At 50.0% G+C, this 14,398-nt stretch overlaps 1 protein-coding gene across 1 annotated transcript in view; it reads left to right on the top strand.

The window, feature by feature from the left end:
• Window positions 1-14,398, top strand: part of LOC149328313 (uncharacterized) — a 45,694-nt gene that overhangs the window by 25,097 nt on the left and 6,199 nt on the right. Inside the window, exons 7-8 of the mRNA XM_089560669.1 lie at window positions 3,499-3,577; window positions 7,567-7,643. Coding sequence (XP_089416795.1) covers window positions 3,499-3,577; window positions 7,567-7,643 — 156 coding nt within the window. The remainder of the gene's footprint in view (window positions 1-3,498; window positions 3,578-7,566; window positions 7,644-14,398) is intronic.

Here is a 14,398-nt window from a genome sequence, read left to right as displayed (position 1 = left end):
TAGTTTTTATTTCATTTGAGAATATTGACAAATATGAGTTATAGAATGTTCTCCTCGCAGTACAATCCTCTAGCTGAACAGATCACACTGAAATCTCACAGTTTTTAAAATAAAAATCTGCCAAGTTAAAAAATCACGATCGATTTGCGCAGTTAGGCCGAATGCTAGGTGCGCTATCATTTCGGTTTTCAGTTCGGTTCCGGTGTTCAGATCTAGTGTTCACGCATGGCAGTTGCTCAGTTAGCGACAATGGGTTAATGTCCATATATGAGGAATTGGTCATCCTCTACATTCATGACGCGGAGGACAGGTTGCTACATATGTGTGTGTGCGCGTGTGTCTCTCTCTCTCTTTGTGTGTGTGCGTGTGTATGGAGGAGGGTAATGTTTCTACTATTTTTTTAATATCTCATGTAGATCAGTGGCGGCTAGAACTAAAGAATCTCTCATTTAAATAAAATTAACTATAAAGCACAATAAAAATAACTATGCAGCCGGCGGGATCCCAACCCACGACCTCGAATTTCGCTTCCGGTGCCCTACTCACTGAGCTCCGACGACAGCTGTGTAATCTTCCGCTTGAGCGGGTATTTATGTTTGCCTGTAACTGAACCTGGAGAGTTTTCACCAGCGCCCCCCTCGGCCATAGCGACGAACGTAGAACATCCTCTATAGACCTTTCCACAAATTCCGCCGCGCCACCAAGCGGCCGCGCAAAGCACTCTGGGAAAATGGAGCGCCGCGGCGCCCGCGGCGCCGCGCTCGCGTTTTTTCGTTCGTCTCTCCGACTGCGCCTGATCACCGGAAAGCCTTCCTCTGCCATCTCGTCGCCATCGCTGTTTCTAATACCTGTGCTACATGGGAACGTTCGAATGACATCTGAGTCGAATGGCAGTCGAGACTTGGAATGGCATTCGGAATCGACGGACGCGCGCGGTGCTACACGACACTTTCCAAGCGCATTCGAAAGCCTCAGCTCGTTTTCAGTGTACAACGATGACGACGGTCACACTAGTCCGACAACGACACTATCACGGTCAACAGCAGCATGTGATTATAGTGAAATATCTAGTTTACTATAATATAATTGCAGTGGGACACGTTTTTCGGGCCAACGACACCGACGAATCCGATCGGCGGACGGTCAGCCTTGTCGGCGGCTGAGCGAAAGCACGGTGATGAGGCGGCGGTGCAAATATGTTCGCGCTTCTAAATGAGCGAAACGAACGGCCATATTTCACATGTGCACACCTGAACAGTCACCAGCGATAAGCGCTGGTCGACGACGACTCCCTTCCCTTCCGCGACGACTAGGCCTAGCGAGTTCGTAGGATATGATCTGTGATTGAGGCGGTTGTGATGAGCGAATCACTAGCTTTAGCGAATGAAAATGGTCACCGAGTGTAGTTTTGGCAATAGTGACCTGAAATTAATTATTGCTTACATCGCTGGGCACGCATATGATGAACGTGAAACGCCGGTGTGACCCAGACTGCCGAGCCGTGCTTTACGGCCAGCAGCAGTCGTTGCCGTCGCTAGCTTGTGGATAACAAGTTAGGCCGTTTCAATTAAAGCGAACGGTCGCCAAACATACTTCTGGATAAAGTAGTTTAAAATAAAGTACTGGTCACGTCGGAGGAAGCCGGGACAAAAAACGAGAAGCGCCGTCCTGCGCGATGTCAACAGCCCGCGGTTAAGTGTTTCTTAGGCGTGCGATCGCATCATCGCTTCCCACACATTATCGCACTGCGTAAAAAAAGCACGGCTACAGCCGGTAGAAAAGAAAACAGGCTGATTAATAGAACTAAAGCGCCGATTGCGTTTTATGTCATGAAAACGAGTACTAACTATTCGTACGCAGCGATGTAAACAACAGTATGTGTGCAGTTGTACTCATCGGCGCACTCCTGGGGAAATTTCATGCTAACGCGGGAAATGTTCACTGCTGTAATATATAATCTTCAAGCACTCCCTTAGACAGAACACGAGCTATTTGCTAAACATGACACACTTGGTTGACACAGTAAGCGTGACACAGTCGGATGTTGCGTTCCGTGGCCACGGATAACCAGCCGAGCACCAGCAGACGCAAAGACCGGCGTTCTCCCAATACATGTATACACAGAGCCCTCGCCGCTTATGTGCCCATGGTGGTGGTGAATAACTTTATTCATTAAAGCCCCCCCAAAAAAACGAAAATTATGCAGCGGCATTGTGGGCGGCCTTCAGGCTGCCGGTTGTGGCGTTCTGGCCGTACCTAGTCGCGACGCCCTCTGCCCCGGTCACCAGCCGAAGTTGGAGGTTCGCATGTGCCCATTGCTCTGCGTAATCACAGCAGGCGTCCGTTCCGCATACACTCGGTGTGGAAAGATCGTGGAGAGACGATCCATGTATCCCTTGCGCCCGCTAATGTTGAAATGCGTACCACATATTTTGTGGTGTTTCGAAGGCTTCCACAGGGTAAATCGCCCTTGCGAACGTTGCCGATTTATCCTGCGCACCCATTCTAGCTTCAGCTTCTTGTCCTTGGGGAATACGTGGTATGAAATGTTGATGTCCTTTCTCGTGTTGTTACTACAGCCGGGCACGCAGCACCTTTGACCGACACCGCGATTCTAATCTGCAGACATGTTGAATCTCTAAAAAAATCCCCACATAATTGCAGAAAGACTAAGAGATAACCACCACAGCAGTGCGCTGCAACATTTACAGCGCGCACGAGAAGACGCACAACGCCTGAGCACGGCGGCACAACACAGCAACACGCTTGACAGCAGACGACGCGGGCGGCGACCGCTCCTTTCTCCCATCATGCTTTGCGCGGATCCGCTAGGGGATGGCGCGGCGCTGCAATTTGTGGAAAGGTCTATTAAGACGAGCGTTGAGGGCAGAAGCTGCGTGAGAACGCTCTTACGCTACCTATGGCGTCAAGACTTCCAGGACCAAGACTCTCGTTCAGCTATTTAACAGACAAGAGAAGGAAAATGGGGGCTCGTTCGAAATGCATATGAAGTAAGCCAACAGCCACTGAAACCAAGGTGCATAGGGGAATATATGTAGCATTTGGTGGTGATGTTGATCTGTGCGAGACTAACACTGAATAACCTGTCGTTTAAATACAATTATTATAAAGCAGAAGAAAAAGCAACCATGCCGTCAGTGGGACCCGAACCAACTACCACCAAATTTCGAAAATATATTTATATATATATTTAGCCTGCTCCCCTGAACAGCTAAGCAGCCTGCCTCAAAACAGGCTTCAGACGAAGACTGAACAGACAAGCACACAACGGCTAATTGCTGGGAATGGACACCATAAGTGCCAGTCCACTAAAAGACCACCCTGTATACTCGCGTCTCCTGTCCATACCATCACCGAATATAAAAATGTTTCTTTCCTTAGCGCGGAGCAGCACGAAAAACAAAGATGGCTAAGGCCAACCCCTGTTTTTCTCTCCAAATAAACCTGTCTGTTTTGTCGCTCTATCTCTCTTTACAGAACACCGACAAACTAGGAAATCCGTTCGGCGCTGCTGGCATCTGCAAGAATGGACACTGTATTGAACACGATGACTTGGGTAATCTGCAAAGCGGGAGCGCTGTCGATTGACCGAGCTTTTATTATGCGTGCCGGATTTGAGGCGAACATCCTGCACTTTGCGTTTAGCCTGAATGTTGCAGCGGAGGGTTGTCTTCGTTCTGCTGTCTCCTGACTAACGTATGTAATTCGTTGAAACGATGTCATTAGACGGGCTTTTTTAAAAAAAAACTTATTTTTTCAGAAACTGTGGGAACGAACCTGTTCAGGCTGTTAACTTCGTTAAAACCGTTGCCGATAAAAGCTATTTCGCTGAAAAGGTCAGTTTCAGTAAAACATATGTATTTAGTAAAGTTAGAATCGTTGTTAGAAACAGAAACAAGCACATTTATACTTTCTTTTTTTTTGCCATTTACAAATCTTCATTGATTTAAAGTAATCGATGTCAAATGCGTACAATATTTTCGTTTTGGAGTGTTTCAAGCGAGAAAGTTTACATTTTGTTCGTCATTCTTTTATAGTTTCACAACACCTACATTTCTCTGTATATAACATACGTGACGATTGTACGTATAATATACTTAAGAGATGGGCTAGCACATTTAACATGTTCTTTTATTCGTTTCCTATTTAGCTTCTTTCACGGCGATACATTAATTCCGGTCAAAAACGCTGAAATCGTAAGAAAAGTGGTTAATTGCGTTCCACAAGTGGCCGATCCAAGCAGATGGCGGCGTAATGTGACAGCGATAGCTGACGTCCGCTGCCGTAGTAATAGGTTAGTGGTGCAGCTTGCCGCCTGTTTCTGCTTTCGTTCCTTTTGTCAGAGAAAGACTAAGATAGAGAAGGAGAGAGACTTTAATGAATAAAAGAGAGGTCTGCCTGATTATGGGCCTGGCTTGCTACTCCAGACGAGAGACTAAGATAAATGCACTAAAAACTGCCGCACAGTTAGCAAGCTCGAGAGGATTTTAGGTCATAGCGAAAAGAATTGTATTACACCATGGTTGACGTTTGCTACATTGTATTATAGGCGCCAGGCATACCCTGAAGCCAGTAGAAATAATTTTCAGTGGGATCCGTTTGCGCTTGCACTAACTTTAGCAGGTATGAATGTCTGAGTCTTGTATTATGCATTCCACGCGCAAACTAGCCCAAATGTACCAAGGTTTACACCGCGAATTTTCTGCGGACAAAAGACGCTACAACTGCTCGTCGCGACCCAAGCGATCCTTTCTTTGGCCCTGGCATACGCGTACACTCACGCGAAAAGTCCCGATAGATTCAACACTCCGTCATATGCCCCTTCTCATCAAGTATGCATGTCAGATTGCTTTTTCGTCTTGGACGCATGCACGCAAGTCTCAAATAGTCGAAATTAGAGGGCCCAGACGTTCATTGCGTACCTCGCCATCAACCGAGGAACGACATACTCGGCAGCTCAGCATTCAGCATATTCTCAGCAATTGACAGCATTACGCATTCCTAGGTATATTAGCAGTGGAATTGTGGCTTTTTGTATGTGTGCCAAAGACAATATCTCTAGTCTTCCCAAGCAATCGCGGCCTTTCTGAGCTTCAAATACTTTTTGCCTCCCGTTAAGGGCAAAACAAGCCGAGCGCCGTCCGGAAACCGTGGCGCCCCGTCGCGGTGGCTCAGTTGTTACGGCGCTCGGCTGCTGACCCGAAAGGTGCGGGTTCGATCCCGGTCGCGGCGGCTGAATTTCAATGGAGGCGAAATTCTAGAGGCCCGTGTGCTGTGCGATGTCAGTGCACGTTAAAGAACCCCAGGTGGTCGAAATTTCCGGAGGTCTTCACTACGACGTCCCTCATAGCTTAAGTTGCTTCCGGACGTTAAACCCCAATAAACCAAACCAACCGCGGCGCACATGAAGCCAAACATGAGGACGCGTACGAAGCAGAACTATTTGAAATATTCTGCAACATTTGGCTCAAATGGCATACAGTAAAAAAAAAATCACACTGCAGCTGCGAGGGCGATTTGAACCAGCGGCGAAGCAAATAGAGCTACTTCATTTACATATACTACACCAGACGCCTCTACCACCACCACGGCCTCTCGTGATGCGTGTCCCAATTTTTAGCCTGTCGTTGTTGTTTTGCATCTGAAGCGATGGCAAATATCCACGATGGGGGAGTCGCCAGGGTTTGGAGCCGATCCAAACAGGATAAAAATTGTTGGGCTGAATTAAAAATTGTCGTCTTCGTCATCTTTCCTCCATTCGCTATGCGCCGCGAATGCTTGGTAAAGCCGCTGATGACCTGGCGACTGCTGTGGCGCATCCAAAGCGAGAGCAGCGAAACCCTGAGAGCACTGTCCAGCCCGAAAAAAAAACATGTGACTCGAAACACTCGCACCTAAAGCACCAAAACAGCCGAAGGAAGCCCAGCGTGCTGTTTTGCTGATAGTGGAAGTTCCCCAAGCCACGAAGGCAGTCAACGAGACCATCAGCGCAGCGTAGCTGAAATATAATCTTGGGGTCTTCTTGACCACAAAATTAAAGAGAATGCGATAGCAAGTGGAGCTTGGAGCACTCCCAAATATTCCAATGAACCCGTCGAATTTTGGAATTTGGCCACTCCAAATTATGGATGGAGATGAATTAATGGGAATTGGTGGCCGGACCCTTCCGGATTAGTGAGGATTAGTGGGTGGGATGTTGTGGATTATTCAGGATTTGTGGATGGATTAATGTGGTTTAGTAGAGATTGTGTTGGTGGATTAAGGTAGGTTAATTGGTATCAGAGGGTGGATAAAGATCTAAGACTATGTTGGGTTAGCATACTTTGGTATGATAATTCTTTGAAAGCTACTAGAGCAGTCTAGTCCTCAGTTTTTCAAATTTGGGAGTACCGATGACGTCACGACACTAAAGACCAATCAGAGAATTTGGTTACCATGAAACCGGGTGGTTTTCGCAAGACGACCACCTAAATGCTATCGCATTAATAGAACCGGGATGGCCAGCATTTGAGAGTGGCTGTCACCATCTCGAGCTATCCCAGAGCGAACTACGCTTTTTCGGCAAACTATTTTCCATACGCCTACCTTCAACTACGAGATATAGTGTAATTATTTTGCATTGGAGGCAAGTTTAGGCCCATGATTGTTGTTACGCTCGTACATACAATCGGCTCAAAATAATGCTCCCAGCTTAGACTCGGAAAGGTGATTATTCTAAACCACGCGCCCAGAGCTGCAGTGATTTTATAGGCGTCAGACAAACGCGTCAGAGTGCACTTCCTCCCGATCTACCTTGCTTTACTTTGCCACAAGGCGTGCGAACGGCCGCCGAAGGTTCCGGGAGTTGCATAACTATGAGTTTACTGGGGGTGAGAACCCAGGGCACACAGACGCAAAACTTCAGGAAGGACATGTGTTAATGCATACCTGCATAAACGCAGTACACTAGCCACGCGACAAATTAAACAAAAAACCTCAAAGACAGGAGGAAAAAAAGTAAATAAAAAATAATCCTGCGAGCTGGATCTAGAACATGAAAGAGTGCCCACAGCACAGGACGCTTGCGGCATGTTCTGGGCTAGTTGGTTCAATGTTATAATCAGGTTCCCGCGCGCTGTTGTCAACAGTTTACTCTAAGGCGGATCAATCTTGTCCGAGTACAATTTCTCACAGCATGAGTTATACCACAAAAGTTTTTGCACGTCGTTTCCACTTATACAGCTTCCCGGTGACAAAATAACTTCAGTTTTAGCAAGCCGCTTTCGCCACGAAAGATTCACGCTTTACAGTAGCCCCTTATTGCTTTTGACCTCGCAAAACCTCGTGAAATGCTGCCTGTTTTGTGTTCCTCGGCACGTTTTACTGCAAAGCAGTTCGTCGATGTGGCGCTTTTTGCGTAAGATACGTTGTCTTTTGCGGGAAAAGTTTTCTTTCTGCCCTTGCACAGTCACTGCTGAGAGAAGCGGAATCGTCACTTGGCAAGCTTTAAACCTTCAAAGAGATGTATAGAATGTGTTTATATCGTGCCTTTTTTCCTTCATGCAGAAGTGGCGCACAGTGGAGCCACACGCAAAGTTTTCTCCAACAAGTACCATAAGTGTAAACCAAAGCCGCAATTAACCGTAAGTACCACTTGGCAGTCCCAGTTATCTACCCTCAGGAAGCGGGCATTTGTTCGCAGCCTCCTGCAATGGACACCAAAATTCACGCCAAGTAGCCATACGTGGGAGAGTGCACGTTGTTTGCTCGGTAGAAAACTCGCCTCTCGCTAGGAACTATTCATCTGGATAGGGAGTGCAATTTTATTCTAGTAATATTCCAGAACTTAAGCTTCACAGCCATAGAGAAGCACCCAAAATGGCGCTTTCTTTTCAACATTAACTAATGATCAAGGGCACTTCATAGAAGGGCCATCTTATAGAACTCGTTGTAAATGGGAAACGCAGTGAAGTTCAGAAAAAAAAATCAGTGCCTCCCAACTGTCCATTAGATTGTTTCTTAATAGGTTATGCAGAGAAGTGCTCCAATTTAGACGTTGGCGCGTAGCTTTGTTTCCCCTAGGAAAGGGTTCTTTTGCGCGATTGCTGCCAGTCATTTCCCCGGCAACAACACAATCCAAAAAAAAAAGAAATATTACTGTCATGTTTTTAACCTGGCAGCCCAACGGCACACGGCCAAAAAGGATAGGCAGAAGGAGGACCAGAAAAAACGAAACGCATCCCTGTCGCAACTGCGATGGTGGTCTGGAGAAAATTCACATCCTGAAGAACCGGACAGCTCGTCTTTCTTTACTCGTTCTGTTCTTCAGAATGTGAATGTGCTCCAGATCAACACCATACTTGTAACAGCGGTGCGTTTCGTCCTTTCTTGTCTTGCTTCTGCCTCCCTTCTTACGCTGTGTGCCGTTGGAGTGCTATGTTAAAAACATGACCTTTACAGCTCCAACTAGCCTGACCGTTAACTCTTCTAAATTACTTAAGGAATATTTTCGGAGATATAGCCCGAAAACCATGGTTGGATGCTTGGTGGCGTGGCATACATCTGAGAACGAAAACATATATTACCTTGTTGAACCTTCTTCCAGAATAAGAATATGTTCAGCCGCATATTGATCTCTTAGAGAAATCAGGAGGTAAGAGACGCATTTCACGTTGGTGTCCGAGCCTGGCTTAGGTAGGTACCGAATGTCGGACTGCAGAAAGTATCGGCTGTCGGGGTCACTAGACTGGAATGATTGGAATAGATAACTGCAAGGGAATATAGTGTCACGTTGTAGTGACGGCAGTCCAGTGGTCAGGAAGACACTAGCCAGTCTTGGAAACGAAGCTCTTTATTTGGGCTGACTTGCGCCCGCAAAATAACTGAATCACTCGGCGGCGGCGTAAGCAACAAACGTGCTCGTCGGTCGTCGAACTACGAATGTCCGCCGCTCGCGGCATCGCTCAATTTAAAGGCGGCAAGGAAACTTCCAGATAACAGGACAAGATCATCTACAGTAATCTAGAAAAACCTAGATGCAGCCCTTCATGGCTGCGATCAATCGAGATTAGTCTGGTCGCTTCTCGCGCCACGAACAAAAGTGATAACAACCCTTTCCTGCAGCCTTGAGCGTGAACGAATAAACACTACAATGATACGTGGCATTACCCCCCTTCCAAAGAAGCATCGTCTCGATGCTTTAAAATGAAAATAAACACGGAAAATGAAACTTCGAGTCCTTCAGCGTTCATAATATGGCTTCAGGCGTACGACATGTACGACTTCCGGGCGTGGGCGGCGTCGCTGAGATGCTGTCGTGCCGTCGGGGATGACTTCATAGTCGAGGTCACCGATGCGACGGAGAACCCTGTACGGGCCAAAGTAGCGTCGCAGCAACTTTTCGCTCAATCCGCGGCGGCGAACTGGCGTCCATATCCAAACCCGATCACCTGGCTTGTAATGCGTGTCTCGTCGGCGCAGATTGTAGCGTCGGGCGTCGGTGTGCTGCTGGTCTTGAATGCGAAGCCGTGCAAGTCTTCGGGCTTCCTCGGCGCGATGAAGGTAGGCGGCGACGTCGAGGTTGTCTTCGTCGGAAACGTGCGGGAGCATTGCGTCGAGTGTTGTTGTGGGCTTCCTGCCGTAAACCAGCTGGAATGGAGTAAACCTGGTTGTCTCCTGGGTGGCAGTATTATAGGCGAAGATCACGTAGGGCAGAATAGAGTCCCACGTCTTGTGTTCGGCGTCGATGAACATGGAGAGCATGTCTGCGATGGTCTTGTTCAGACGCTCTGTGAGTCCGTTGGTTTGCGGATGATAGGCAGTTGTCCTCCGATGACTTGTCTGGCTGTACTTTAAAATGGCTTGCGTCAGTTCCGCTGTAAATGCTGTTCCTCTGTCTGTGATGAGTACTTCGGGTGCGCCGTGTCGGAGGAGAATTTGTTCGACAAAAAATTTTGCAACTTCTGTTGCGGTACCACTAGGCAACGCTTTTGCTTCGGCGTAGCGGGTCATGTAGTCGGTGGCCACGATGATCCACTTGTTACCTGATGATGAAGTAGGAAAGGGGCCGAGTAGGTCCATCCCGATTTGCTGAAAGGGCTTAGTTGGTGGTGGTATGGGGTTCAGGAGTCCGGCTGGTCTAGTCGGAGGCGTTTTGCGTCGTTGACACTCACGGCACGTTTTCACGTAATGCGAAACATCGGTAGCTAGCCGCGGCCAATAGTACTTCTCCTGGATGCGGTGCAACGTGCGAGCAATCCCGAGATGCCCTGCAGTCGGCTCATCATGACATGCCTGCATAATTTCTTGCCTGAGATTTTTGGGCACGACAAGAAGATGCACTGTCCTGTTGGGCGCGAAGTTCTTCTTCAGAAGGACATTATTGTGAAGGACGAAGGACGACAGTTGGCGCTTGAACCCTCGGGGAGGCGATGCGGTCTTGCCTTGCAGATAATCAACCAGGCTTTGCAACTCAGGATCCGAGCGCTGCTGCTGCGCGAAACTGCTCGCGCTTACCGGTCCTAAGAAAGCGTCGTCGTCTTCCTCTTCCGGGGCTGCGTCGACGGGGGCTCGCGACAAGCAGTCTGCGTCGGAATGCTTGCGGCCAGATTTGTAGACTACAGTTATGTCAAATTCTTGAAGGCGCAGGCTCCAACGAGCAAGGCGGCCGGAGGGATCTTTCAAATTGGCTAGCCAGCACAGAGCATGGTGATCGCTCACAACCTTGAATGGTCGTCCGTACAGGTAGGGGCGAAATTTCGACGTGGCCCAAATAATGGCGAGACATTCTTTCTCGGTAGTCGAGTAGTTGGCCTCGGCTTTCGACAGTGAACGGCTAGCATACGCGATAACCTTCTCCTGTCTGCCATTTTTCTGAACGAGGACCGCTCCTAAGCCCACACTGCTTGCATCGGTATGAACTTCGGTTTCGGCGTTTTCATCAAAGTGCCCGAGCACAGGAGGGGACTGTAAGCGGCGCTTCAGTTCGTTGAAAGCTTCCTCTTGCGGCCTTTGCCATTTAAAAGGCACGTCAGCCTTGGTAAGTTGGGTCAAAGGTTCAGCGATGCGCGAAAAGTTCTTGACGAATCGCCGGTAATAAGCGCATAATCCAAGGAATCTGCGTATAGCCTTCTTGTCATTAGGCTGTGGAAACTCTGCGATCGCAGCCGTCTTCCTGGGGTCTGGGCGAACTCCATCCTTGCTTACGACGTGACCAAGGAACAGCAGCTCCTCGTAAGCGAAGTGGCACTTCTCTCGTTTCAGTGTCAGGCCTGAAGACTTGATCGTTTCCAGCACTATCCGAAGCCTTCTGAGGTGGTCTTCAAAGCTTGAGGAGAAGACAATAACGTCATCTAAGTAGACTAGGCAAATCTGCCATTTCAAGCCTGCGAGCACCGTATCCATTACTCGCTGGAACGTCGCTGGGGCAGAGCAGAGGCCGAATGGCATCACCTTGAACTCGAAGAGTCCGTCTGGCGTGATGAACGCAGTCTTCTCGCGATCTCTTTCGTCGACTTCAATTTGCCAGTAGCCGCTCTTCAGGTCCATCGATGAGAAGTACTTAGCGTTGCACAGCCGGTCCAGTGTATCGTCGATGCGGGGGAGGGGGTAGACATCCTTCTTCGTAATGTTGTTCAGGCGGCGGTAATCGACGCAAAAGCGAAGGGTGCCGTCTTTCTTTTTCACTAGGACGACCGGTGCTGCCCAGGGGCTCCTCGATGGCTGGATGACGTCGTCACGAAGCATTTCCTCAACTTGCTTGCGGATAGCTTGGCGTTCTAACGGCGATACGCGGTAGGGGCTCTGTCGCAGTGGTCGTGCGTGTTCGTCTGTGACAATGCGGTGCTTGGCAAGCCGGGTTCGTCGCACATTCGATGCTGATGAGAAGCAATCGGTGTACCTTTGAAGAAGACTGCGTATTTGGTCTTGTCTGCTCCGGGGTAATGCTGGGTTGATGTCGAACGTGGGTTGATGGCCTTGTTCAGATAGTTCTGCAGGTTGGTCGGGTAGGGCAAATACGTCTCTGATGTCTGCCAGCTCGTCGAGGAAAGCGATCGTCGTACCTTTGTTTAGATGCCGGTATTCTTCGGTGAAGTTGGTTAGCAACACCTGGGCTCGGCCATTTCGGATTTCGGCGACTCCCCTCGCGACGCCCAATCCTCGATCCAGGAGTAACTGGGTGTTCCCCTCGATAACACCTTCGGCATTTTCGATGTCTCCAGTACCTATGCCGACGAGAACACTTGATCGGGGCGGCACGCTCAATGCTTCATCGAGGACGTTTAAGGCAACGTGATGAGTCACGCTCGTCGCAACAGGTATGGCTTTTTCCGTGGAAAGCTTGATCGACTTAGATCGAAGGTCGATGATCGCCCGATGTTCGTTCAGGAAGTCCATTCCCAAAATCACGTCTCTCGAGCATTGCTGTAGGATCAGGAAGGTTGTCGCATAGGTTCTCCCATTTACAGTAACTCTCGCGGTGCAGCGTCCTGACGGCGTAATCAGGTTGCCACCTGCGGTGCGGATCAGCGGGCCATCCCAAGTTGTTGTTACCTTCCTGAGTCGGACAGCGAGTGGGCCACTCATGACAGAGTAGTCAGCTCCAGTGTCGACCAAGGCAGTAACCGCGTGACCGTCGACCGTAACTTCAAGGTCACTTGTTCGCGTTCTGGTATTGTACGTTGTCTTCGGTGTCCGATCTCGGCTTCGTCGAGTAGTGAGGCTGCGGTGGGCGTACTGCGACGTTACTTCACTGGGCAGCGGTAAAAGCTTCAAGTCTGGCCGCGTCGTCGTCGGTGTCGTCGTCGTCGGCGTTCTCGTCGTCGGCGTTGTCGTCGGTGTTGTCGTCGTCGGTGTTGTCGTCGTCGGTGTTGTCGTCGTCGGTGTTGTCGTCGTCGGTGTTGTCGTCGTAGTTGAGGCATGGTCTTGAGTACTCGTCGATGGAGGATCTTTGTCATTGCGCTTAGAAGCAACCTCACCTCCAGAGGCTGCTTTATTTAGTTTAACCTTCGTGGGCTGGGGGAGCGTCCACGCACGGCGTAACCTCGGCTAGGAGAAACAAAGCGCGGGGACGATGGCGACGGGGAACGTGATAGGCGGCTCGGCGATGAGTATTCTTCCCGACGTAAAAACTCCTCGATTTCGGCTGGTCGCTGGCCGGGTCGGGGTCGTGGAGCGTCGTAAGAGAACCCTCGGATGCCCAGTCTTCTGTATGGGCAGTGCCGGAGGACGTGACCGGCTTCGCCACAGTGGAAGCATAGTGGGCGGCGCTGGTCGGGAGTTCTCCACTCGTCGCATTTCCTCGGCTGCGCGCGTCGCTCGTAGGACGGGCGGGTTGGGGCGAGTGGGCGGCGGTCCAACGCAGCTGGCTGAGGGCGATAGGGGCTTGGGTCCCGTCGTCGAGGTGCAGGACGGCGCACAGCTGCGGCGTAAGTCATGGCTGGGGGCTGCAGAGGCTGCGTGGGTGTCGGCTTCACACCCAAGGCCTGTTGAACCTCGTCCCGGATGACGTCAGTGAGCGATGAAAGTTGCGGCTGCGTTCCCGTTGGCAGCAACCGTCGGAGCTCCTCTCGCACAACTTCACGTATAACCTCCCGCAGGTTATCATTGTTAGCGGTGTCCATGCAGCTTGCTGACAAAAAGCGCTGCTGGCGGTCATACTGGCGGGCTCGGGCGTCGAGAGTTTTCTCCATTGTGGATGCCTCTTCTACGAATTCAGCGACGGTTTTCGGTGGGTTTCGAACGAGGCCGGCAAATAGTTGCTCTTTAACTCCTCGCATAAGCAACTTCACCTTCTCTTCTTCCTTCATGTTCATGTCGGCACGCCGGAAGAGACGCTTCATCTCCTCAGTATACACTGCAACGGTCTCGTTTGGGCGTTGTATGCGAGACTGTAGCAGCTGCTGGGCTCTCTCCTTTCGCACGACGTTTGTGAAGGTCTTCAGAAGCTGTTCCTTGAAGGTTTCCCAATTGGCAAGGCTGGCTTCCTCATTCTCGAACCAGACTCTTGCTGGTCCCTCCAGGGCGAAGAAGACGTACCTAAATTTCATGGCGTTGTCCCAGTTGTTGAAGACAGCCACACGGTCGAACTGCTCCAGCCATTCCTCGGGGTCGGCGCCAGGCGAAGCGTCGAAGGTTGGTGGCACCCGGGGCTGCTGCAGAATGATTGGAGTGGTCGTCTGGGGCAAGGTCATGATGGACGTTGGTACTTGCTTTCGCTTCCGGGTAGGGTCCGGCAGGGTCCCGAACTCAGGTGCGTCCCCTTGCAGGCGTCGGCTTGCGCGGTGGACTGGACTCAGGTCCTGCGGTAGATGACTCAAAGGGCTGGCGTCTCGACTTGTAGGGGGTGTCCGGAACATGGGAGGCTACCCAGCACCTCCACCAGATGTCACGTTGTAGT

This window comes from Amblyomma mixtum, chromosome 9, assembly GCF_055824585.1.
Source record: "Amblyomma mixtum isolate Tamu chromosome 9, ASM5582458v1, whole genome shotgun sequence".
NCBI classification, from domain to species: domain Eukaryota; kingdom Metazoa; phylum Arthropoda; class Arachnida; order Ixodida; family Ixodidae; genus Amblyomma; species Amblyomma mixtum.
Note: the sequence above shows the minus strand (reverse complement) of the source record. Positions and strands in the feature narration are given on the sequence as shown.